The sequence below is a fragment of the Molossus molossus genome, unplaced genomic scaffold (genome assembly GCF_014108415.1).
Source record: "Molossus molossus isolate mMolMol1 unplaced genomic scaffold, mMolMol1.p scaffold_m16_p_9, whole genome shotgun sequence".
NCBI classification, from domain to species: Eukaryota; Metazoa; Chordata; class Mammalia; order Chiroptera; family Molossidae; genus Molossus; species Molossus molossus.
Window position 1 is genome coordinate 96,455,525 of NW_023425403.1, and position 27,861 is coordinate 96,483,385.

The following is a 27,861-nucleotide window of genomic DNA, read 5'->3' on the forward strand; positions in this document are numbered from 1 at the left end:
ACACAATGAAACACTGCAGCTGTACGAAAGATAGATCTCTTTTTCCTTTGAGACAACATGGAGGAACCTCAAGAGTATTATGCTAAGCTAAATAAACCAATCAGAGAACGACAAATATCACACGATGTCACTTATTTGTGGAATGTAATGAAAATAGACCCAGAGACATAAAAAGGAGTAGGGTTCAGACTGACAAACCTCAGAAGAGGAGGGTGGGGTAGAGGGATGAGACAAACTAAAGAATTTATATACCCATATGTAACCAATGGACATAGACAACAATGCTGGGGAGGCGGGAAGGAAGAGGGTTGGGGGGGGTGACATATGTAACAAAAATAAATTAATAAAAATTGCAAATAAAAAGAAAACAAAAAAATTATGTTCTCTTTTCTCAGGGCACACTATTATTTCCCTTCATAGATTTATCTCCATTTATGTCTTACATGTGTTAACATATATATAATTTACTCACTTAGTCTCCCTTTCTGGATTATAAATTCCCTGAGGGCAGGCATCATATCTGCTGCTGTTTTCTCTCATTTGTATATTCAGAATTCACCTTCCTGTCTGGTTAAATAGTCATTGAATGAATTGATAAATTTAAAATGGTCATTAATGGCGTTGTGTAGTAGATCACTCATCAAGTTTCTTTTGTTCATATGAGAATTTTCTTTTAGAAATCAGTACATGGGGTGGGAGGAAATCCCCGTCGAAGAACTGGCATGCTTTGAGCACAGTTAATGAGCACAAATTTTTTTTTTTTTTTTTTATCCTCACCCGAGGATATTTTTCCATTTTTTGTACAGATAGAGTGGGAGGGAGAGAGAGAGAGAGAGAGAGAAACATCGACGTGAAGGGACACATCGAGTGGCTGCCACCCGCACGACCAACCAGGGCCGGGGACAAACTGCAACCGAAGTACTTGCCCTTAGCGGGAACCGAACCCGGATCTCTCCGGACCGCAGGCCGACGCTCTAACCGCTGAGCCAAACTGGCCAGGGCTAATGAGCACAAATTGAGTGGAATATATCCACTTCTGTTTTGTGTAAAAGGAATTTTATGGTCAGTAAGAAAAATTCAGTTAAGATTTGGGGTTGGCATATTTACCTGTTTTTTCCTTCACGATGAGGTTGAATTTCTATTATTTTGTTCATTGGTTTCTCGTTTGTATAATTTAATTAAGAGTAGGTAGGACTGGATAGCCAGAGACGGGTAAGTGGGAAGGAAGAAATAAAGGGAAGGAAGAGGGACAAATGAAAGAAAATACATTCCTCCTCAGCGGATCACTTGTCACCCAGTGTGACACTGTTTTGGGAGTTGAGATTCCGATGTAATGATAGCTGCCTCTGCCTAGTGCGTGGCATGTATCAGGACAGATGCTAAGTATTTGACATAATGCATTCATTAAATTCACAACAGGCTATAGGTACATATCAATAGCCTCATCTACAGATAAGCAAATTAAGTCTCAAAGAGGTTAAATAACTTGCCTTGCAACAGAAGAAAGTACGAATGAGTGCCTTCTGATTCTGACAGGGGTGGCAGAATTAAATCCAAAGTGTTCTGATCCTCCCTCCCCACAAGCTTCCATCAGGCCTCACCTAAGAGCACCTCCAGTAGTGATCACTAACTCACCCTGAGGCCTTGAAGTGGTACTTTGCAAACATCCATTATCCCCTTACTGCAACAATTCCTGACTGAAGGTACATCTTAGGACTTAAAATTTATTTTTAGACATTTTGGTTTTTTTTTAATAGCAAAAGAATTCATGACATGGATTGTAAACTAGCAAGTTGGATGGTGGGAGGCCACTCAGACCTGTGCTAAGAAACCTGATAATGAATTCAGTGTTGGCAATTCTGAGGAAACTAGAAGAATACACCTAGATGTTCAAACTAGTCCCAAGAGTGAAACAGATTCTCCTTGCTTTCACAGTGCGGTCCCGTATTTCTCCATGCAGCTCTCAGCGCAGGGCTAGGGAACCTAGGGACAATCGCTGGAGCTCCGATTCACAGACTGTGGACCCAGGGGAGAGGGCGGTGCCATGCGCACACACACACTTACACAAAGCACAGACGGGCACCGGAGCAATCGCATTCAATACATACACAGAAGTGTGCACCTACAAATACATATTTCATCCACCCACCCACATCACACCACAAGCACAGGCACACGCGACCTCATACACCTCTCCAGCTCATGCACACACATCACACACTGGCGCGGCACACGCGAGCTCACACATGCTCGCGCACATGTACACATCTGCGCGCGCACATGCTTACACCCCGTGTACACACTCTCTTGCGCACGCACACACCCTCTTGTGCAGGCACTCACTGCGCGCACACGCTCACACCCTGTGCACACACCCTGTTGCGCACGCACATACCTTCGCGCGCACACGCTCACAAGCCGAGCGGCGAGGGGCGGGGCGGGGTGGGCCGGGAGCGGCCGCGGGTGTCCGGCCCCTAGTGGCCAGGAGAGGGCGCGGCGCAGGGAACCGCGGGCGGCGCTGGAGTTGCCCCAGCCGGGACCGGGAGACGCTGGCAGGGAACCCCACCAGCTCGGGCTGCGCTGGGCTGGGCGGCCCGGAGGGAGCGCACCCCAGATCACGCCAGTACCCGCAAGTGGAGCGCGGCGGGGAGCGCGCCATGGACCCCAAGGCGGGCGGCGGCGAGGAGGATGACTGTGTGGACTCGGGCGCCGAGACCGGAGGGTGAGCCGAGCCGGGCCGGGCGGTGGGTTGGGGGCGCTCTCCGAGTTGCGAGGCGACTCCTCTCTGGCCTGGGACCTTCCTGGACCCCACGGCAGAGCCGGGGCCGCTGTGGCCGGGGCTGCCAGTCCCGCCGGGCCCCCCGGGAAGCCGGAGGGGCTGTGGCGAGCCCTGCGGGCAGAGTCGCGTGGTCCATGGCTGCCCGCGACGGGACCGGCCCACGCCAGGGGTGGGGAGGAAAGCGAAAAGACTCGGAGTTCAGAGTACTCGCCACTGCCCCCCATAGCAGCCCCTCCTGCCCTCCGCTCTCACTAAGATGATGTGGAGTGCCAGGCAAATGTAGTGTCCTCCGAGATCATCGTTAGAGAGACAGGAGATGCTCTTGCACCTGTTTCGACCTTCCGTGAGGACTTTCTTCCTGTGGCCCCGGAGCCCCCTGGAGTCCGAAATGGGGCTCCGGGAGGAGGAAAAGAGGGTAGGACACCTGGCACATAAAAGTCTTTCAGAAGTCGTCTAAGAGGATGGCATTTTTAACTCTGTGACTTTACTGTGCTTGATGAGACATTCTCCCCTCCCCCCAACTCCTCAGCTGCCCCCCGCTGACCTTCCTCACCTCTGTGTATACATGTCCCACCTGAAACCGTTTGCCTTGGGTACAGGTGAGATGAAGATGGTGGGATGATGACATATTTAATGTCCTCTTCACTTCACCAGACTCAGTTACCCTAAACCTTTGGAGACTAATTAGCTCTCTCTCAACACAACCGGTTTCCTGAATGTCTTAAGGAGGTGAAAGTCCCTGTAAAGGTTTCCACCCAGCCCCTATCTCCTGAGGATTTCCCTGAACAGAGTCAGCGCCAGTCCTGTGTCCAGGATGTGGGTACTGACCTAAGAGGAAAGGGCGTATTTTCCTATTTGCAGTAACCCTGGGGCAGGGTTGCAGCTGCCCAGACAGTAAGCCTTGATCCTGGAAGGTTCGGGAGGTTTAGACTAATCTCAGGGTTTGGCAACCGGGTGAGGGTGGAAAGAGAGTCCAAGCCCAGATGGACCCAGGGTTCTGACCTGACCCCAACAAGGGCTCCCTACTCAGACCCTCCTTCTTTGCAGCCTCCACTGACATTTCTTACCCAAATCTGGGACATTATACCCTAAAGTATGTACCCTGCAATGGCTTTTCCCTGTTATCCAAACTTATGATCTTCTGTGGTTCACTGCAGATCCCAATGACACTCCAGTGTAGTTACCTGAGTCCAAATGCTGACTTCCGTTGCTTTTCCCCACACTTTGTATATGTGGTATTTATCAACTTTAATTAAAGATCGTTGGCTTTTTTTCCCCTTCCTGCCTCTAGTTAGATGGACCATGAGAAGAAAAAAGGCAAGCAAAAAACCAGCTCATTTTCAGCTCGGTTTAATAAAGCACTGACTAATCCATTTGTTTTCAATTTGCAAAGCTCACCTAAAACAAATATTTTTTCCAAAGGCTCTCTCTTCTAGAAGTGGGTGGAGAGCATCATCCACCCACTTGACATCACCCCGGGATCCCAAGGAACAGCATCACTGCTGCCAGGGCTCCTAGAAGGGGCTTGCTGAGCACACCGCTACCAGAGCTTCTGTTCTCTGCCTGTCACGAAAGTGCAGCCGTAACAGAACAGAATTGTTTAAAGATTCCTCATGGCCTCAGTAGCAGCCTTAAATGAAAGATACAAGTGAAAAGGCCTGTATTTAAATAAAATAGTTTTGTGTATGCTTATTAGTCTAGTATCTGCCACATATTCACATATACTTTGATACAGTTTAGTCATCAAAAAGCTGTTCATAGTTTCCCTGCTTTTCCAGAGCTTGCCCCCTCTTATCCTATCTAGCTTTCATATAGCTGCCTGTCGCGATTGTGTATCAGAAGTGGAGAAGCACTCAATATGTCTGCTCTAATTATTTTTAAAGCACGAATCTGATCACATCTCTCCCACATTCAAACTTTTAGTGGCTCTGTCATCTATAAAAGGCAAAGAGCTCAGCGTGCCCTATTAGCCCCAATGTTATGGTGTTCCTCTCTCTCTGACTGTTTCTTGGCAGGTCTACCCGTGTACCCTGCAGCTAGCCACTTCACAGGGTGTTTCCGATTCCTTGCCTTTGTCTAGCTGCCCTCTTAGCCAGATGTGCCTTTCTCCACCTGGCATGCCTGTTCACCAGGTGAAACTACTCCTCTTTTAAGACTCAGCTCAGTGATACATTCACTAATGCAGGAATCCTTAATTTGGGGTCCATGAATTGCTTCAAGTTGTATGCAAAATGACATCAATGAATTTTTATGAGAAGAGACTGATTTTTCATCAGATCCTCAAAGTAGCCTGTGATCCCCTCGAAAGCAAGTTTGGGTAGGGTGGGAGAAGTTTCATTTTCAACATATTGCTTTTGAGGTCTTGGGAGATGTCCAAGTAGAGACGATGAGCCAGTATGTGAGCCTATCTGTCTAGAGCTGAGAGAGGAGGTCTGCATGATGACATTGCATTAGGGAACTGTCAGCCTAAAAATGGCAATTAGAGCCGTGGGAGTAGACTAAATCAGCTGGAGGCAAGAGCAAACACTTACCCACCATTTACCATGAGCCAGGTACTGTTCTGAGATCTCATCTATTTCATTAACTCATTTCATCCATCAACAATTTTGTGAAGCAGGTACTATTTAATGCCAGCCTTGAGAAACTACAAGATTGATGTGTCAGGTAAAGGGGGATGATACAATAAAGAAAATATATGCATGGAATTTTGAAAAGGGAAGAATGTGGTATCCTAGAAGCCAAGGGGAAAAGGGAAACAGAGATCAACTGTGCTACTGAGAAACCAAGATGAGGAATGTGAAGTGGAGATGATGAAGGGAAGGTAAAGGAATATGTGACGGAGGAGTGGTGGAGGTGGAAGCCAGAGGGGGAGTGGAAGGTGAAGAGGAGAACATAGCTGGAGCCTTTTGTCTGGGAAAGATGAGGAGATGCCGTAGCTGGAGGGGAGAATGGAGTGAGGGAGGGATTTCCTAAACATAGACGATAATTGGGGAATAAATACACAAAGAAAGGATTCTGTAAAAGGGAAAGGATAAAGATGTCCTGATGGTCTGTAATGTCAGCTGTATGAAAAGGTGGAGGCAGGTGGACTGCAGACCATCTGTGTGGATGCACTGGCTTTGGACAGGAGGAGGGACTTTCCCCCTCTCACAGCCAGCAGGACAGAAGGCAATGTGGGTTTCCATTTGGTGAAAATGCAGCCCTCCTCTCCCAGGAGGGAGGAGATTTGAAATAGTTGTTTGGGCAATGTTGAGTGAGAACACAGTTGAGAATAGTGGTTGCACATTTATGGTGGTTCCTGTTTACCTTGCTATTTATTTTCCTGCAGCAGTGCTCAGGCGTCGAGGGGTAGGCAGAGAGAAATGGTGGGTAGTGGGATCACCCAGGCTTGGGAAAGAGTGACTATTTCTAGTGTAAAACAAAATTAATTTTAGACTGTTAATGAAGAATAAAAAGCATTTATTTGAGTAAAAGGGGCCACAGCCCAGGAAACACAGACTCAGGTAGCAACTTAAATTGTGCTCCTCCAAGACAAAGGGGAGTGTGCCTTTTATAGTGGGAGGTCCTGCCCATTCCCAATGAGGTCTATTTTTTATAAACGAGGTATCCACATTTATACACTTCTGATTGGTCCAATTTGGCAGTCCTGATTTATAGACATTATGCATCCTGATTGATCATTATAGAGAAGTTCTGACTAGACAGGGCAGGTGGTATTACATTGGTCATAAAGGAAACCAGGAACTCCCTTATAATAGTTGACTCAGACAGCATAACTGAACAGGGTAGTCCAGTAAGGTGAGAGTTCAGTCCCAGGTTCTTCCCCATGTACAGAATATGTGGGGAGCTCCTGACAGCAAATGGCTGCTAATGTTACCAGACTGAAGAGGTCCATTTGCCTGCATGCATCAAAGCCCAATAAAACACGAACAGGAGTTTATAGCAAAGAAAATAAGGGTTTATGTTCAGGAAGTGGCCCATGCTTGGAGACAGGTTAGCTAATACTCAAAAACCTGGCTCCCCGATGGCTTCCAGAGGTTGGGTTATATAGGGGAAAAATCATTAATCATGGTGACTAAGGGAGTGAGGGTCATGGTCAGGGTCCTAGTCTCTATTGATTAGTCAGTGCTAAGGTAGGAAGTAGTTGATCAGTTTATCTGTTCCTGATGTCAGCCATGGTGTCTCTTTGTCTGGTTTCACCACTTTCTGGGCCTAGAGCTGAAATGCAACTGAGGCCTAGACCTTATCTCTAGTTTGACTGAAACTGTCTCTGGGATCAACAGACCCAAGGCTTTGTTCCTAGGATTATTTGATGCTGATTATAACCTCATTGTCCTGAGGGCTTAATGATCAAGGGAGTGGTCCTTCATGGGAGAAGGAGGCAGGTGAGTCAGGGTGCTAGATAAGGCCAGTTTGAATCAAAAGGAAAGAAAGGAGGAAAGGTCATATCGAAGAAGTAAAGCTTCTATGCGGTTACACTAGGCTCTTATCATTTATAAAATGTGGGCCCTCGGTTGACCGGGGGTAGTCCATCTCAGCAGATAAATTCCTTCTCAGGGTTCACATGAAATGAAATCTTCCTTTTTGGAGTCCACACTAGGCTGGTGTAAACAAAATATAGGAGCAAGGGATTTGGGGGCATTGCCCGTGGTGATTATACATCCTTTCAGCATTATGGTTGAAGAGAGGGTTCCAAGAACCTTTGTGGGTCCCACTGCCAGTGGGCAGACTGTGCTGATCACTTTGAAAGTTGCAATCTAAAGAGCCAGCCTACCAGAGTTCAAATTCTGGCTTCTCCACTTAGGAATTGTGGAAACTTGAGCAAGTTACTTAACCTTTCTTTTCTAAAAAAAAAATGGGGGTGACAATAATAGCACCCACCTCCATAATGTCACCAGACCAGCTCTGTGCTGGGGCAGCCCTGCTCTGGCATGGTCTGGGGTCTCGGGGTTTTTGACTTGTGCAGGAAAGATTTCAAGAACAAGTCAGAGTAAGAACAAATACAAGATTTTTTCAGGCAGAGAAAAAGAAAGAGGCCAGTGCACAGGCACTGCTGGGAGTGAAGGGGACACGTGTGTCGGGCGGGTGTGGGCCACCGGGGAATGAGTTGCGTAACTGGTCAGTTAGTTCTTGGGATTTTACGTGTTTCCAGTTTTTTAATATTATGGTGCCAAATTCTGTCTATGCCTTTTGGTTGGGAGAGGGTCCAGCACTCTCATGGCATTTGTGTCCCTCAGGACTCCTTTCCACTTGTGGTGCCAGTTTTCATTATAATGATGGTATAATGAGCTTTAGGGTGGGTCTCTGGTCCATTTGTCCTCTGTCTTGGAATGATCTGGTTTTAGTCACTCCTTGTTATTGTTTACTTCTATGACCACCAACCACCTCGGGGGTTTTCTGCCATAAACTACTTCCCTCTGACCATGAGTGGAGGTGGGGACTCAGTGAGAGGCCCCAGCTGCTTATCAGCATGAGGATTACATTAGTCTATACTAGTTAGCCTGTAGAATAGTGCCTGGCATAAGTGAACCTTCAGTACATTATTATTTCTCATTGTACTATTAATATTATGAAAAACACTATAAATGATAAACTTAGAGTTTTATATAATAAAAATGTGTATTTCCAAATGCATTCAAGACCATGTGTTCTTTTTACTCATCACAGTAGATGCTCTGTTACTTTTCAATACCTTAAGCAATTTGATCATTATTCAGAACATTTGAAACTACCGGGCATACCTCAGCATTACAATTACTATTATCTTACAGATGAGGAAATGGAGGTTTGGGGGATACATGACTCATTAGTGGTGAAGGGGAGCAGAGCTTGCCATTCCAAAGTATGCCTCGGGAATGCTGATTATTTTAGGCTGGTTGATTTTAAGAAACAGCAGACATGGGAGAAACTTCACCAAGTAGAAGTTACCCTTTGTGAAAGGACATTGCCATTTGTAAGGGTGTCTTCCTCACTATGCTAGGTCTGCCTGCACTGTCAGTGGAGAAGGCCTGGATTAAATCGGCATGACAGTCTTACCCTTGGTTGCTGTGCTTTTCCTGGTCACCTTCTGTAATTCACTCTCCAGCCCCAACATCTTTTGTCTTTACTGAAAGTGGTATTTAAGATGGTGGCTTCTGCCATTTTGGTGAATTACTCAGTTTTCCTAGGTCTCTCCCATGTGTACAAGAGATAATACATGTTATTACACTTTAATTTGTTTCTCTCCTGCTAATCTGTCTCATGTCAACTTGATTATTTGACCAGCCAGAAGAACCTAGAAGGGGAGAGGAAATAGTTTCCTCCTCCACAGTTGCCTAAATTGAAGCCTGGGTCTCTATTGCCCACCTAGTAAAGTTGCCTCTCAAGAAGCCATTTGATCTGGAACTAATTCTTGGTTTTCGCTCAGACATTTTCTGTTGCTTGAAATGCTACCTTTGCTGTCTGACCCACCTAACAACACAGGCCAAAACTAACAGCAAGCTATAATTTGTGGTAATAGATGTCGTTTTGAAACTCCCATTTTCCACTTAAAACCAAACCTTGTGCTTCTGTGTACTTTTTGTTGGAAAAAAACTGCAGGTCAGCTACTGATGCTGGTAAACTATCCCTTAATAGAGGGAGAGGCAATGTTGTAAATCCAAATAAAAGACATAGAATAAAACAATGTTATAATGGTCGTTTCATTATTGATGTCTCCCAGATTTGGCCTGTAAGCCACTCTTTCACATATGACTATACTTAGTGGATTATTTTCATTCAGAAGTTTGATCTGGTGTTAATGCACATCTACTGCAGAGTCAGCTGTCCCTGAGCTTCTGAAAATATAGGGTCTGTTGACAAAAAAATCCAAGAAAAGGCTTGTAAGAGCTTATTTGAGCCAACTGATGACAATTGCCAGGAAACAAACTTTCAAGTGATCAAAAAGAAAAAAAAAACGCTCAGGAGAATGGCAGTTTTGCAGCTTATTTCATACATTAGAATCAAAGGAGGGTTACGTGAAATCCACTGGTGGTAGATTAAAGGGGCTGGAGAAAGCAAAGTGAGGAGATCTCTGGGATTGGATAAAAAGCAAAATGGAGAGTCACGTACTTCTTTTACATTGGTGGGTACAGGATAGTTAACATTTACAGCACATAGAGTTGGTACGTGGGTAACAAGATAAGAGTATGGCCTTGTGCTGGAGGTTGTGCCTTCCAGAGGTCTAGAAAAGAAAATTACTCTGACATTTTAAAGGTATGTTATTTTAGTCCTGGCCAGTTTGGCTCAGGGGTTAGAGCGTCGGCCTGCGGACCAGAGAGGCCTGAGTTCAGTTCCCAATGGGCACGTACCTTGGTTGCAGTTTGCCCCCAGCCTCGGTTGGGGTTGTGTGGATGGCAGCCACTTGATGTGTCTCTCTCACATCAATGTTTCTCTCTCACATCAATGTTTCTCTCTCTCTCTTCCTCCTTCTCTCCCTCCCAGTCTATCTGAAGATAAATGCAAAAATGTCCTAAGGTGAGAATTAAAAAAATAAAAATAAAGGTATGTTATCTTAGATGCACAAAGACCATAGACAATTTCAAAGGTAAAAATTGACTTTTTTCAAGGAAGCTACAGTCCTAGGACATGACTATCCACCAAGATCCCCTTTTTGTTAGGAATTTTTTATGTTCAATCTGTTACTATTGTAAATAGCTAGTTAATATTAATAATAGGGAAGGAGCAAAGGGGAAGCCAGACTTTATAAGCATGGCTACCTGGGCAGCTACACCAGGAAGCTGCAATTTCACACTCCCCAGGGAACCACCGGCCCGGTCCCTGCACATCACTGAGGGAAGGGGAAGATGGACGCTTGCGCAGTAAAGTTGGAATGATGTAGGGAACATACTTTCCTGTCAGTCTAGCCTGCAGAGCCATGGATTGGCTAAATGGGGTGGAGCCACTGCAAGTGCATGAAATATTAGAAGATTAAAATCTCAAGACAAAATAATTCTCTCTCTCATTCCTCTTACTTCACTCTTGCTTTCTTGCACTTGCCCGTGTGGCCCTAGAAGCCACATGGCCCACAACCATGTGGACCCCACATGCAATGGACTGTAGCTGGGAATACAGACTAAGCAAGCCTGATGCTGGACAGGATTGTGAAAATATGGAGTGGAAACCCTGCACAATGGCTTTAATCGTAGCTCTGCTGAAAATACAGTTGGACTTTTTCCTTGGCAGGACCAAGGGAGATAGGACCTGGGAAACTTGAGGGTTTAATTTCACACAAATAAATTTCACCCATTTTACTGTGCAAGTCTCAGAAAATTCCTTTCCTCGTGGCATTGCGAGAAGCCCACTTTCACCAGCAACAGGTAGGGACATGCAAAGCACCCCACCAATAATAAGCCCACCCTGTGTGGTTACTAAAAGGTCTGAGCCAGTGGGAGATCACATCCACAACACAAGACCAATGTAGAGCAAAACAGCTTTATTACAAGTGCCTAGGTGCAGGCGGGCTGTGCCAAAGAAAAGGGGAGTCAGCCCCGCATAACAGTTGGGGTGTAGGTTATACACTCTGCTTCTAGCTTCCAGCAGTTCCTGTTGATGTACTCTGCCTGGCCTGTTGTCCACTTTGCAGTTGGACTGGTCTGATATCTCATCCTGCATCCGCCAGGTGATTCATTGTCTTTCAGATAATCCGATAATCCATGCTCAACAGAGGCTGAGCAAAGGTCATGAAAACAATGCATTTTTCACAGTTTCCACCTTTTGCAAGCTTTTACCTTTACTCTTTAAAACATTACTAACCCTTTCATTTCCGTCTTATAATGATGATAAAAAGGAAGAAGTGGAGAAGTTTCTCTTTGTTTACTTCCTGCAGGTGTGGGTCATTGTGGACCCCTAAAAAGAACTTGTTAGATAACTTCCTGGGGAATGGGGCGATAGGGTCCTCTTACCTGTGCTAGAACAAATTGTCCATATGTCTGATTAACTAAACTTTGCAGTCGATTTTATTCAAACCTAGCAATCAGGCACAAGAGGCAGGGTCCGAAAAGCAATAATAAGAAGGCTAATACTAGGGGCCCTATGAAGGGGAGTAGCCAGGTTAGTTTATGCAAGGCTGCTTCTACACTTGTCCAGATAGATTGGACTGGGTGATCCTGACTGAATTCTTTTAGCCACTGGGCATTATCTAGAATTAGTTGTGTCCTCCCCTCGACCTGGCCAGTTGAGTTAACATAGAAGCAACAAGATGTATTTGCTATCATGCATAGACCTCCTTCTTTGACCAGTAAATAGTCTAGTGCAATGCAGTTATCTATTACCATGCAGGCAAGAGAGTCGAGGGATTTTGAAAGAAGTTTGAAATTTTCACCTGTATCTCTACCTACATTTGCCATGGTGGCAGTTACGTTTTTTGCTGTTATGGCGTTGTAAGTAATTCCTCCCACAAGGCCCAAAGTGGTAATTGCAGCTATCACTTCTGCTATGAGGAGTCCAACTCCCCTTTTTTGCCCTATGATGGATTCCAGGCTCAGGGCTTGATGAGGTTGAATTAGGGATGAAGGAATGGATTAAGGTATTGGCTGGGGTGACATATCCTACTGCCCATGAGCCACCCTGTTTTTCTGGGTTTAGGCATTGAAAAGCAATTCCTCTCCTGGGGGCAGAAATGTTAAGTGCACCTAAAAGCATCATTCCCGCTGGAAAGCAAAGCAGTCCAGTCATATTTGGGCCTAGGGGGTATTTCATAGACCCACAGTAAGGCTCGAATGATGAAACCAGGATAGAGGAGGAGAGGGCAGTGCCCCCAGCAGAACTGCACCCTGGATAGTGACTAATTTCCCTGGTATGATTTTTTTGGTATTGCATCAAGTCCCTCTGAGCTTGCACATATAAATTCCAACTGCAAGGTTAGACACATCATGAATAGTTGGATTACAGGTGCCCCTCGTAAGGTAATAGTAAGAGATATTATATATGGCCTGCTCGATATGTTTGGTTGAGTACAGTGTGTCTAGGGTTGGAGGTGTTCAAGAGTGTCAGGTAGCCATTCGGGTGCTTCCCATCCTAGTAAATAAGGTGGGGTGCAAGAATGACTGTCCCCTGGGTCGAGAGAAAGCCCCTTTCAGCCAGATGGAAGCATGTGAACGTAGGATATGGAGGCACGTTTAGAGTCAGTGTGGACGTTCGCCCTCTGGCCCTTTGCTAGGGTTAGAGCCCTGATTAAGGTAAATAGTTGTACTTTTTGAGAGGTTGTGCCTCCCAGGAGGGGACTGGCCTCAATAACTTCTTTAGGCTCCAGAGTTACAATTGCATAACCAGCTCAGGAGGCCCCCTGCTTGCTGTAGGCGCTGCCATCAATGAACCACTGTGATCTGCCGTTGGAAGAGGGCTGGCCTTGATGCGGGGAAAGGGAGATAGACAGCATTTAAATTTCTAAACAGCAGTGTGTCTCTTTTTTTCCTCCTTTAGATGGTAAAGGAAGTAAAGTTGCTGGATTAAGGGGAGAGATAGATGCTACTGAGATCTGAGGCGTTTGAAGGAAAAGGGTGTGTAGCTGCTGAATGCAAGAAGGTGACATTAAACTTTGTAAATGTCGCCGAGACAGCATGTCCTTTCAATTATGAGAGGCATGGACAGTGACTGGGCTATGAAAGGTAATTTTTAGGCTCTCTAGGGTGAGGACTGCCCCTGCTGCTGAAGCCCTACGGCGTGGGGGCCATCCCAGAGCCGTGTTATCCAGCTGTTTGGGAAGGTGCGCTGCCGACTGGAGGGTGGGCCCCTCCGACTGCCTGGGAGCCCCAGGGCCACTCCTGTCTTCATCTGGGTATAAGATAAATGGCTTGGTGAAGTCTGGCAGAGTGAGGGCAGGAGCCTGGGTGAGGGCTTGCTGTAATTTCTGAAAAGGAGCCTTAATGGGAGGGACAGGATTTAAGGTTCGTGAAGACTCCCTTTGGTGGCCTGATAGAGAAGTTCAGCTAAAAGTGCGAAATTAGGAGTCCACAGCCCGAAGTAACCCGCTAAGCCTGAAAATGCAAGAAGCTCTGGTTTAGTCCCGGGACTGGGGTTTCAGAGGTGAGGGATCCCTCTGGAATGGGGAGTAAGAGTGAGCCCTAAGTAGGTAACTCGAGGAGATGTAAGTTGAGGTTTTTTAGGGAAAACCCAGTAACCCTTTTCTACAAGGAAATTCAATATAAGCAGGCAGTATGATTTTCAGAATCCTCTCTGGTGGGACTACAAAGAAGAAGTCATCTACATACTGAAGAAGAGTGGACCCTTTTCTGTCTAATTGCCACAAGTCACTGGCTATGGCCTGACTGAAGAGGAGGGGACTGTCCTGAAATCTTGAGGGAGAACAGGCCAGGTTAGCTGTTGGGATTGCCCAGTGTCTGGGTCAGTCCAGGTGAAAGCAAAAGGATTTTGAGAATCTGGATGTAAGGGAATAGCAAAAAAGACATCTTTAAAGTCTAGGGCCATGAAGAACTTCATTAGCCGGGATTTGGGAGAGAAGGGTATATGGGTTAGGAACAACTGGGTGTATTGGCCATATAGCCTCATTTATGATATGGAGCTCCTGTACTAGACAGTAAGATCCATCGGGCTTGCATACAGGCAAAATGGGAGTATTATAGGAAGAATTAGTAGGGCGAAGTAAATTTTTCTTTAGGAGTCGAGTTAAGACAGGTCTCAGTTCTTTTCAGGCTTCTGAGGGGAGAGGGTACTGTTTCTGGGACAGGAAAAATGAGGGATCTTTGAGAGGTATCTTGACTGGCATATGGTACTTAGCTACAGAAGGGAGGGCTGTGTCCCACACTATGGGGTTAACTCGTTCTGGAGGTGATGGTAGAGGTTATGTTAGGAGAGGAAGCAGATTCTTGGAGGAGGCAAAGTAAGGACTGAGAGAGGAGTAAAGGTTAAAGCAGCATGGAGTTTAGATAGAATGTCCTGCCCTAACAAGGGAGTGGGGCAGGCTGGTAGCACTAAAACAGGGTGGAGAAAGACACAAGGGCCTAAAGAAAAGTGAGTGTCTGGGTTGCCCTGGGTTGTGGTATTTGACCGTCAATTCCCACAACTGAAACCCCAGAGCTAGAAGAGGTCCCCTGAACTCTGGGAGGGCAGAGTAGATTGCCCGGTATACATTAAAAATGGAATTGGCCTACCTGCTGCCATCAGAGTTACCCAAGGTTCAGAGTTCGAGATGACAGTCAGGGCAGGGCGTCTGTTCCTGGGCACCTTCAGTCTTCAGCCTTGAGGCCAATCTGATCAAGGCCTGGATTGTCCATTCCTCCAGCCCGAGGAAGGGATGAGCACCGACTCTGTGCAGTCTGCCCGCAGTCCGACTTCCAGTGGGGTCCTCCACACTGAGAACATGGCTCAGGCGGTGGTCAGGGATTGGGGCATTGCCTCACCCGGTGGCCAGTCTGATTGCATTTAAAGCAGGGACACTCCGCTGATTCTGGTGGGTGCCCTTCTTCTGTCCCCTGAAGGGGGTTTGCTGACCCCTTTGATTAGTGGGGGCTCTGATGGCAGAGGCAAGCATTTGGAATTCTGCTCTTCTTTGCTGTTTAGCCTCTTCATCACGATTATTAAAAACCTTAAAGGCTAGATTTAGAAGTTCCCGTTGAGGAGTTTGAGGGCCATCTTCCAGTTTTTGTAACTTCCTCCTAATGTCTGGGGCCGACTGAGAGATAAATCTCAGGTTTAGAATGACAGTCCCTCTGGGCTAGTAGCCTGTATATGGCGGGATAGAAAGGTTGCAGGGTTTTCACTCCTTTCCTGGATTATTTCAGACAGTTTTTCATAGCTAACAGCCTTGTGTGAGGCTTTTTAAGTCCCTCATGAGACATATCATATGGTCCCTGGCTTTCCTACCTGCCCCACTGTCCTGATAATTACATCTGGGGTCCTGGCTAAGGACTGCTTCAGCTTCTACGGGGTTAATGGGGGCCTGTCACCTCAGAGCATTAGCATGGCCCTGGGCATTAACCCAAACTTGATTTTTATCTTCCGGATTAAGAGTGGAAGAGTGAATAACATGACTATCATTCCAAGTTAGATCATAGGACTGAGTAAGGTACTTGAATTCCTGAGTATAATTGGTGGGATCCTCAATAAAAAATATTAATCTTTTATTTATTTGGGACAAGTCTGAGAGAGAGAAGGGGACATGAACTCTGATAATCCCTTCAGCTCCTGCTGCTTCCCTCAGGGGACATTCTAAAATGGGGACTGAGGTAGGGGACGGATGGGGACCAAAGATGGTTCCCGATCATGTGTGTGAGGGAGTTGTTTGCAGTGGTAGAGGAGTCAGAGGCAGAGTAGGAGTTTCAGGGTAGGGTGGGGACCCACAGTAGGGGTTGGAGGAGGAGGCCCTGCCCAGGGGCTGAGGGAGAAGGAGGTGGAGCGAGGTCGGCTGGGTCAAAGGAGGAAATAGAAGTTAGCGAGCCATCTTCAGAGGGAGGTTTGGGAGGATAGAGTGGAGCAGGAAGATTTGGGAGAGAGAGCAAGAATCACATAAAGAGGGGCGTGATCTGAGTGCAAAGGGACCTGGATGTAAAAAACCTCAGACCATTTTCCTTGCCTTCAACAGAAATTGTCTAGGTTGGTGCAAATGTCAAAAGTGCTATTCTCAGGCTGTTGTGACCCATTGTCTAGTTTGAATTGAGGCCACACAGTGTTGCAGTAAAAAATGAGTCACTTGGGATATGTCTTGAGCGAGCCCTAGGGTCTGTAGATTTTTTTAGGAGACATCCTAGGGGTGTTGTCCCATGTTGCGGTGTGAGATGTCTCCGTCTATCGGTCTGATGGATACACTAGTGGAAGAAGAAGGTGTGCCCCCTTCTCCTCTAGAGTAGAGAAATGTGCAGCTCACCCATATTAGGTGTCTCTAGATATATGGTGAGTTGAGGGAACCTGGTTCCCGAGGAACGTGCCTGACCAGTGCTAGATTTCTGGAGGGATGATCACACTGAAGTGACTGAAAGACCTGGCTCTCTTATGTCCCAGACGGGGGATAACAGGACAGCCCGGAGAATCAGACCAGTAAGCAAAAACACTCACCAGTGAATTAGTGTCCAGTCACAATAAAGGTTGGAGGTCCGGTATCCAGCTGAGGATATGATCGATCCCTGTCCGAAAGGAAGCCTGGAGAACTCTGGGAGCCCGCGGTTGTCCCCTATGTGGGATCCTCACAGACCTGCTGGGTTTCAGCACCAAATAAAAGGTCTAAGCTGGCAGGAGAGCACATCACCAATGCAAGGCCAATGTAGAGCAAACCAGCTTTATTGCATGCGCCTGGGTGCAGGCAGGCTGAGCCCAAAAAAAGGCAAGTCAGCCCTGAATAACAGTTGGGGAGTAGGTTATATACTCAGGCTCTAGCTTCTGGCAGTTTCTGCTGATGTACTCTGCATGGCCCATTGTCCACTTTGAGGCTGAGCAAAGGTCATGAAAGCAATGCATTTTCTGCCTTTTGCAAGCTTTTACCTTTACCCTTTTAAACATTACTAACCCTTTCAGTTACTTTCGGTGTCTGTGTTTGTAAGGCCTGCCATGTGGCCTCTGCGGAGCCTGTCAAGTTTGGCTTGTTGGTCATCCACAGTCATACCATGCCCTTTATATTTGGGTGACCTCCAACTGATACTTAATGTGATTTAAGAGGTAACAAAAAATTCACAAGTCTACAGTTTACAAACAGTTGGATGGGAAACAATAGAAGGAATACATTTTAAAATGGGACAGATTTAAGAGATAAAAGGAGAAATCTTGTATGGAAGACAAGCTAATCTATTAGGTACTTTATCATCTTTATGTTCAAGGTGGAGCTAGTTAACTCTAAATTACCATGGCATCTGATTCAATGAACTGAGTTAACAGATGAGGTCCATGATGCATTGAGCTGATGTTTTACAGAAATGTCAAGATCAATTTTACTGAAATGCCAAAATCAATTCTTATGCCAAGATTTTCCTGGAATAGAGAATTTAGGAAGGTATCTGTTGTGTACATATGGCTGTTGACAGTGGTAAACTATCATAAGTGCAGATTTTTTATATATGCTCCCTATATGTATAATTATAATTAAAATACAGTCAAGGCCCTGCATCTAACTTTCTGTTCATTACAGGCACAGATACTAAATAAATGTAATATTTGGAAATCTGTCCACTGTATGTGTCAGGTATGTGAAAATACATAATCCTTGTATTATTATTCTGCACGTCTGTATTATGTGTCCATAAATTTTTCAACCTAAAATTCATGGATTCACCTTTCATGATTTATTCTGACAGAGTTGAAAGTCTTATGCAGAATCAGCTGGGTAAATTCTTAGGATGTGATTCTCAAGAATGGCAGCACCCTATTGCTGTTCCTGCCTCCTCTAAAAACTCTGGGGAGGCCCTGGTCGGTTTGGCTCAGCGGTTAGAGCATCGGCCTGCGGTCCAGAGAGACCTGAGTTCGGTTCCCGCTAAGGCCATGTACCTCGGTTGCAGTTTGTCCCCGGCCCTGGTTGGGTCATGCGGGACGCAGCCACTCGATGAGTCCCTTTCACGTCGATGTTTCTCTCTCTCTCTCTTCCTCTCTCTCCCTCCCACTCTATCTGAAGAAAAAATGGAAAAATGTCCTCAGGTGAGGATAAAAAAAAAAAAAGCTGAAGAGTACATAGCCCTCCAGAGATTGAAACTGTGTGAACCTACTTAGTAGGCACAAACTTGTTTTACGCTTTAAAGTTTGTCTTTTACTGGCAGTGTTTCCAGTAAATAACCTTTTAGGGTATTTGGACTGTATTTTAAAAGCTATAAAAGGTTCATGCCTTGACTCAGTTTCTGCTCTCCCTCATGATAAATTTTCTAAGGAAAAGAAAATAAGTATCAAGCTATATTTATAAATATCTCATCAACGTGTGCTTTGCAAAAGTGAACAATCAGGAACAATCATATAGCCAACAAAAGGGAAATGGTTGAATAAATTATAGTAAATTACTTTATCTAAAATTATAATTACAGGAACTATGCAGCAGCATGCTATGAGTGTTCAGTGAAAAGAGCAGTTTAAAATTGTTTCTCCATCATGATGGCAACTGTGTACAAGTTACATAAACAGGATCAGGGGCTGGAAAGCAGTGAGTTTAGGTCACTTTCCGTTGGTTTCTGTTTTGATGATGGACAGGCATGGGAGATGGGGCTATAGATGAAACTGCAGATCTGGCCAGGGGCCATAAAGGAAAAAGGGGTTTATGCTGTATAATATCAAGCTTGAACTTCCTCCAGAGAGAGACATGATCAAATTTGTACTTTATAGAGTTTGGCTGCCATAATGAATGGGAAAGGAATTGAAGCAAGACGAGAGCAACAGTCAAGAGACTGACCAGTTGGCAGGTCTGACCTGGGCAGAGCCTTTAGTCACAAGAGAAATATGGAGAGATTCCTGGCAGGGGCATAGTTATGCTAGCACTTGTCCTAAAATACTACTGTTACACATTAAGATTCTTGAAATGTGTTTCAAATGTAAATTTCATTCTAAGTATACATTTCCATCTGTATGCAGATCTGTAAAATGTATGCAAGTGTGAAAGCCAACTACCTCCAGAGTATTTGGAAAATCCTAGCCAAAAATACTGACAAATTTTTAATAATAAGGTAAAAAGCCCTGTCGCACATTCTTAGTGAACATCTTATTTAGTTGTCATGCAATTTCTTTCAAGTCTGGCCATCTTAAGATGGCCATATTGTAATGGGATTGGCTTGCTGTTGATCTACTATAGGGCATGTGTGTTGTGCATCATGCATTTATATAGTGTTACATTTCTACGTCTGTCCTAAAGTTCATTTATGTCCTGCCTGATTCCAGAAAACATGCAGTGCGCCGACACTGGAGTCACATATCCTAGTTTTCAGAAGGTTCCTGATCCTTGACTCTCCTTCTCTTTCATTTCCCTTAGCCAGCACGTTGCCATGCCCTGGCCAGTTCCTCTGTTCTAATGTCTTGCTGCAAACCACTCTGCACACGTAGTTCAAGCCCTTAACATTCCTCACCTGCTGTTCTCCTTACAATTTCTTACTCAATAATATAAAAATTGGATTAGATCTAGGAGAATCCAGTTGGTAATATATAAAAGGATATGCAAATGGTAGTCATTTGTTATTCTTTCCAATTTTAGATTTCAATGATTCTATGACTACTAAAGTATTTCATTTGAAAAGAGAAAACCGTAGACTATTTTTCTTCTATTTTCTTCTTCTACCAATAAGTCAGTGCATCATTTTGTGTGAGATGTATGTTATTTTTACCAGTAAGAGGCATGCTCTATATTTTTTGAAAGAAGTTTTGCGTATACCATGTTTTTTAATATGCTAAGAAATGCAGTGGAGTGAAAATTGGATGATTCAAGAAAGGCACTATGAGACTAGTAAATAAAGGGAGTGCATATCTGTAAAATGTAACATAAATAACCACTTAATTTGCATAACTATGTCTCCTAACTACCACTTTAGCAGACTAAATCCCTAGGTGCCTGAGAGATCAATTTCCTACGGAGAACAACTTTGGGACAGTGGGGGTGGGGAGAGAAAACTAATAGCTTCTATACCAATAAGTTGCCAGAGATGGAAGACTTAACAGCCACACAAGTAGGGCAGAAGCTTAGCAGAGATTAAGGAGGCAGATCCTTGGCCACATGCCCATTCACACAGAGGCTGAATGCCAGCAGCTGATTTCTTAGCATGGAAACCGATGGCTAATTTCATCCTGGCCCTAACCCTGCCTTTCCCCTTTCCCAATCACAGTCTGTATCCTGTTACAAAGGATTTGTTCTTAAATGGAACTGAAATCAGTCAGACATCATGTGCCTTTGCGTTTCCTGATAGCAGGCCAGACCTTGAATGTGGAAGCCCTCACAACCAGGGTTCCCCGCTCACACTCCCTAGAGTCACCATTCCTCTGCACAGAAAGATCTGGCAATGCTGTGCTGACAACATTTGAAGGGCACTTATTTGCAGTGGTTTAAACTTCTGGGAAGTCATGACTCTTTGAGAACCTGTTGAAAATTTTGAGGCTTCTCCCCAGTAACATAACCATCCATTCATAAATTTGCCATCAAATTTAGATGGTTCAGGATACCAGATCTCCAGTCTGGGAGAGTCACAGAGCCCATATGAAGGAGCCCCGATTTCTTTCTTTTTCTTTTTTTTTTTTTTTCAATTTCAGTTGACATTCAATATCATATTAGTTTCAGGTGTACAGCATAGTGGTTAGACAATTACATAATTTACAAAGTAATTTTTGCCCCCTACCCATCCCATAAATCTAGTACCCACCTGGCACCATGCATAGCTATTACAGTATTATTGACTATAGTCCCTATGCTGTACTTTACATCCCTGTGACTATTTTGTAACTGCCAATTTGTACTTGCTAATCCCTTCACCTTTTTCACCCAGTCCACCCACCCACCTCTAATCTGGCAAACAGCCAGTTTATTCTCTGTATTTATGAGTCTGTTTCTGTTTTGTTTGTTCATTTATTTTGTTCTTTAGATTCCACATATAAATAAAGTCATATGGTATTTGTTTTTCTCTGTCTAACTTATTTCATTTAATGTAATCCCCTCTAGGTCCATCCATGTTGTTGTGAATTGTAAGATTTCATTCTTTTTTTAAAGCCAATTTATATTCCTTTGTACATATGTGCCACATCTTCTTTCTCCAATCATCTGTTGATGAGCATTTGGGTTGCTTTCACATCTTGGCTATTTTAAATAGCACTACAGTGAACATAGGGATATATATATATCTTTTCAGATTAGTGTTTTTAATTTCTTCGAATATATATTCCCAGAAGCGAATTGCTGGGACAATAGGTAGTTCTATTTTTAATATTTTAGAAACCTCCTACTGTTTTCTATAGTGGCTGCACCAATTAGCAATCTCACCCAACAGTGCAGGAGGGTTCCCTTTTCTCCACATCCTCACCAACACTTGTTTGTTGATTTATTAAAGGTAGCCGTTCTGACATGCATGAGGTAATAGCTCATTGTGGTTTTAATTTGCATCTCTCTGATGATTAGTTGAGCATCTTTTCATATGTCTGATGGTCATCTGTATGTCCTCTTTGGAGAGGTGTCTAGTGAGATTCCCTGCCTATTTTTTAATTTGATTATTTTTTTGGTGTTGAGTTGTATGAGTTCTTTATACATTTTGGATATTAACCCCTTATCAGATATATTATAGGCAACTATTTTTTTTCTTTTCAGTAAGCTGTCTTTTCATTTTATTGATAGTTTCCTTTGCTGTGCTATACCATTTTAGTTTGCTATAGTCCAATTAGTGGTTTTATGTTTGCTTTTTGTTTGTCTTGCCCTAGGAGATATATCAGAAAAAAATATTGCTACAAGAAATGTCTGAGATTCTACTGCCTGTTTTCTTCCAGGGATTTTATGGTTGTGAGTCTTACATTTAACTCTTTAATTGATCTTTAGTTTATTCCTGTATATGGTATAAGAAGGTGGTCTAGTTGCACTTTTTTGTATGGATCTGTCCAGTTTTCCCAACATCATTTATTGAATAGACTACCTTTACTGCATTGTATGTTTATGCCTACTATGTCAAATATTAAATGATCACAAAGGTATGGATTCATTTCTAGAATCTATTCTGTTCCAATGATAGATAGATAGATATAGAGAGAGAGATATATATATATAGATATATATATAGATATATATATATGTGTGTGTGTGTGTTTATGCCAATACCATGCTATTTTGATTACTATAGCCTTGTAATATAGTTTGATATCAGGTAGCACGATACCTCTGATATTGCTCTTTTTTCTCAAAATTACTGTGGCTATCTGGTGTCTATTGTGATTCCATGTAAATTTTAGAATTATTTGTTCTAGTTCTGTGAAAAATGCCATTGGTATTTTGATGGGGATTGATAGAATCTATAGACTGCTTTGAGTAGTTTAGGCATCTTAACCATGTTAATTCTTCCAATCTATGAGCATGGTATATGCTTCCATTTATTTGTATATTCTTTAATTTTTTTCTTCAGTGTCTTTTCTTTTTTTTAATTAAAATTATTTTATTTTATTAATTAATTAATTTATTTTTGTTACAGATGTTTCTCCTTTTTCCCCTACTAATTCCCCTGTCCCCCTCCTTCCCCACCCTGTCTCCAGCTTTGTTGTCCATGTCCATTGTTCATGCATACATGCACGTAAGTTCTGTGGTTTCTCTCTCCCCCCACCAGCCCCTCTCCTGGGGATTGTCTGTCTGTACCCCACTTCCACATCTCTGGGAATACCCCATTCCTCAGACTGTTATGTTCATTATATTCCACAGATAAGTGAGATCATATGATACTTGTCTTTCTCTCTTTGGCTTATTTAGCTTAGGATAATACTTTCCAGGTACCTCCATGTCATCTCAAAGGATAAGAGAACTTTCTTTCTTACAGCTACATAGTACTCCATTGTGTATATGTACCACTGCTTTTTTATCCATTTGTCTACTGATGGACATTTGGGCTGTTTCCAGATCTTAGCTATTATAAATAGTGCTGCTACAAATATGGGGGTACATATATTCTTTCTGATTGGTGTCTCAGGCTTCTTAGGGTATATTCCTAGAAGTGGGATCACTGGGTCAAATGGTATTCAATTTTTAATTTTTTGAGGTAACACCATATTGTTTCCCATAGTGGCTGCACCAGTCTGCATTCCTACCAGCAGTGCACTAGAGTCCCCTTTTCTCCACACCCTCGCCAACACTTGTTGTTTGATGATTTGTTGATGGTGGCCATTCTGACAGGTGTGAGGTGATCCCTCAGTGTCGTTTTAATTTGCATCTCTCTGATGATTAGTGATGTTGAGCATTTTTTTATATGTCTCTTAGCCATTTATGTGTCCTGTTTAGAGAGGTGTCTATTTAGTTCCTCTGCTCATTTTTTAATTGGGTTGTCTTCCTTTTGTTGAGTTGTATGAATACTCTATATCTATTGGAAATTAACCCCTTATCTGATATATCATTGGCAGTTATGCTCTCCCAATCATACAGTGGGTTGCCTTTCCATTTTGATGATTGTATCTTTCTTCAGTGTCATATGATATTTTGAGCACAGGTCTTTTACCTACTTGATTACATTTATTGCTGATATTTTTTCTGATGCAATTGTAAGTTGTATTGTTTTCTTAGTTTTTCTTTCTAGTAGTTCATTATTGATATATAAAAATACAACCAATTTCTGGATAATAATTTTTAATCCTACTACATTGCTGAATTCACTTATCAGTTCTAGTAGTTTCTTGGTGGAGTCTTTAGGGTTCTCTATGTAGAGTATCATGCCATCTGCAATGACATGCCATGACAGTTTTACTTCTTTCCTATTTGGATGCCTTTTTTTTTCCTAGTCTAATGTCTGCTGTCTATGACTCCCAATACTATGTTCAATAAAAGTGGTAAAGTGGGCATCCTTGTCATATTCATTATCTTAAGGAAAATGATTTTAACTTTTTCTTGTTGAGAAAGATGTAAGCTGTGTATTTTCATATATGGCCTTTGTTATGTTGAGGTGTGATCCCTCTTTTCACATTTTGCTGAGAGTTTTTATCATAAATGGATACTGCATTTTGTCAAGTGCTTTGCCTACATGTATTGATATTATCATATGATTTTTATCATTCATTTTGTTTATGTAGTATATCACATTAATTAATTTGCTGATAATGAACCAAATTTGCATTTCAGGAATAAATCTTACTTGCTTGTGATGTATGATCTTTTGAATGTATTGCTGAACTCAATTTGCATATATCTGGTTGAGAATTTTTACATCTATGTGCATCAGAGGTATTAGCCTATAATATTCTGTTTGTAATGTCTTCATCTGGTTTTGGAATCAGAGTAATGCTGGCCTCCTAAATTGATCTTGGAGCCTTTCCTCCTCTTGAATTTTTTGAAATAGTTTCAGAAGAAGTGTTAATTCTTCTTTGAATGTTTGGTAAAATTCACCTGTGAAGCCATCCAGTCTAGGACTTTTGCTTATTAGGAGTTTATTTTATTACTGATTCAATTTTGTTGGTAGTAATTGGTCTGCTCGATTTTCTGTTTTTTTTCTTGATTCACTCTTGGAAAACTGTATCTATCTACCAATTTACCTGTTTATTCCGGATTGTCCAATTTGTCGACATATAATTAGTTGTTTGTAATATTTTCTTTTATTCTTTTGTATTTCTCTATTGTCAGTTGTCATTTCTCCTTTTTAATTCCAAATTAATTTATTTGAATCCTCTCTCTTTTTATCTTGATGAGTCTGGATAAAGGTTTATTAATCTTGTTTATCTTTGCAAAGAACCGGCTTTGGTTTCATTGATCTTTTGTATTTTTTTATACTGTATTTTTTTTATTCTTGCTCTGAACTTTATTATTTTCTTCCTTTGACTCACTTTGAGCTTTGTTTATTGTTATTTTTTCCTAGTTATTTTAGATGTAAGGTTACATTGTATATTTGAGAATTATTTTTGGTTCTTAAAGTAGGGCTGTAATGGCTATGAATTTCCCTCTTAGGACTGTTTTTGCTCTTTCTCATAGATTTTGTGATGTTTTATTTTCATTTTCATTTGTCTCAGGGTATCTTTTTATTTATTTCTTGATCTCATTGTTAACCTAATCATTGTTTAATAATGTGTTGTTTAGCATTCATGTGTTTGTGTGTTTTTCAGTTTTCTTCTTAAAATTGATCTCTAGTTTCATAACATTGTGGTTGGGAAAGATGCTTGATATGATACTAGTCTTCTTATATTTATTGAGACTTGTTTTTAACCTAACATGTGGTCTATCCTGGAAAATGTTCTATGTGCACTTGAAAAAAAAAAAAAGTATGTTCTGCTGCTTCAGGATCAAATGCTCTGAAAATATTAATTAAATCCATCTGGTCTAGTGTGTTGTTTAAGGCCATTGTTTTGTTGTTGTTGTTGTTGTTGTTGATTTTCTGTCTGAAAGATCTATCCATTTATATCAGTGAGGTGTTAAAAATCCCCTACTATGACTGTATTACTGTCACTTTCTCCCTTTATGTTCATTACTATTTGCTTTGTACATTATGGTGCTTCTATGTTGGGTGTGTAAATACTTACAAAGGTTATATCCTCTTGTTGACATGATCCCTTTATCATTAAGTAATGTCTTTCTTTGTCTCTTATTATAGCCTTTGTCTAGTTTATCTGATGTAAGTATTGCTCCCCAGCTTTTGCTTTATTTTCATTTGCATGAAATATATTTTTTTCATCCCTTTACTTTCAGTCTCCATGTGTCTTGTATCTGAGGTGGGTCTAATGTAGGGAACATATATATGGGTCTTGTTTTCTTATCCATTATGCTACTTACTTTTTTTATTGGAGCATTTAAGCCATTTACATTTAAAGTGATTATCAGTAGGTATTTGTTGCTATTTTATTCTTTATAATTATGTTACTTTTTTTTTTTCTTTTTTCTTCTTAAAGGAGTCCCTTTAACATTTCTTGTAATGTAGTTTTGGTAGTAATTAATTTCTCTAGCTTTTTATTGTCTGGGAATTTCTTTCTCCTTCAATTTTAAATGATAGCCTTGCTGAGTAAAGTAGTCTCGGTTGTAGGTCCTTGCTTTTCATAACTTTGAATATTTTTTGCCAATCCCTTCAACCTGAAATGTTTCTGTTGAGAAATCAGTAACAGTCTTATGGGAACTTCCTTCTAGGTAACTGTCTATTTTTTTTTTTTTTTTTGCTGCTTTTAATATTCTCTCTTTGTCATTAACCTTTGGCATTTTAATTATGATGTGTCTTGGTGTGGGCCTCTTTAGGTTCATCTTATTCGAGATTCTCTGCATTCCTCAACTTCTATGTCTTTTTGTTTTGTTTTGCCAGGTTAAAGAAATTTTAGTCATTATTTTTTAAAATAGGTTCTCAATCCCTTACTCTCCCTTTTCTCCTTCTGATACACCTATTATGCAAATGTTGTTACACTTGATGTTGTTCCAAAAGTCCCTTAAACTATCCTCCTTTTTTTTTCCAATTTTTTTTTTAATTCCCACCCAAGAATATTTTTCCAAATATCTTCAGATAGAGTGGGAGGGGAAGTGAGAGAGAGAGAGAAAAACATCAATGTGAGAGAGACACATCAATTGGCTGCCTCCCGCATGACCCCAGCCAGAGCCAGGGATGAACCACAACTGAGGTACCTGCCATTGGCTGGAATTGAACCCACAACTCTTTGCTCCACTATCCAATGTTCTAACCATTGAGAAAAACTGGCCAGGGCTATCCTCATTTTTAAAAATTCTTTTTAGCTGTTGTAATTGATGTTTTCTACTATCTTGTCTTCCAAATCATTGATTTTATCCTTTGTTTTATCTAATGTGCTATTGATCTATTCTAGCATAGTCTTCATTTCAGTTATTGTATTCTTCATTGCTGACCTGTTCTTTTTTCTAGTTTCTGTGTCATTTTTTATGCTTGCTATGTCTTTGTTGAAGTTCTGAGTTCATCAGTTTTCCCCCAAAGTTCTTTGAATGTCCCAACAAACAGTGATTTGAGCCCTGTATCTGACAGATTGCTTTCCTCCATTTTATCTAGTTCTTTTTCTACACATTTCATCTGTTCTCTCATTTGGGACATGTTTCTTTGTCTCACCATTTGGCCACTTCTATGTGTTTATTTCTATGTATTAGGTAGCTCTGGTACATCTCCTAATCTTGGTGGGATGACCTTATATAGTAGGTGTCCTCTGGGGCCCAGTGGTGCAGTCTCCCTGATCACCTGAGCCAGGTACTCTAGGTGTATCATTTATGTGGATTGTGTGTGTCTTCTTGTTGTAGTTGAGCCATGATTGCTATTGCATTAGTGGGTGGGTTTGACCCTTAGGCTGGCTGGCTGTGGATTGGCCATGACCACAACATATAAGCTGCTTTGCAGGGGCTGACTCCATGAAGTGGGATTCACTATAACGAGGTCTGAAACCTGCTGAGACCTCCCTTTGTATGTGCTGCTTGTGAGGTTAATTGGATGGTGCTCTGTTGTTTTCTGGCCACCATGTATGTTGGTTCTGGGGCCTCTTGGGAGGGACTTTGGTACAGGTCAATG

At 42.5% G+C, this 27,861-nt stretch overlaps 1 protein-coding gene across 1 annotated transcript in view; it reads left to right on the forward strand.

Moving 5' to 3' along the window:
• The first annotated feature begins 2,657 nt into the window (after positions 1-2,657).
• FAM124A (family with sequence similarity 124 member A) overlaps positions 2,658-27,861 on the forward strand; it is an 83,510-nt gene continuing 58,306 nt past the window's right edge. Inside the window, exon 1 of the mRNA XM_036250566.1 lies at positions 2,658-2,722. Coding sequence (XP_036106459.1) covers positions 2,658-2,722 — 65 coding nt within the window. The remainder of the gene's footprint in view (positions 2,723-27,861) is intronic.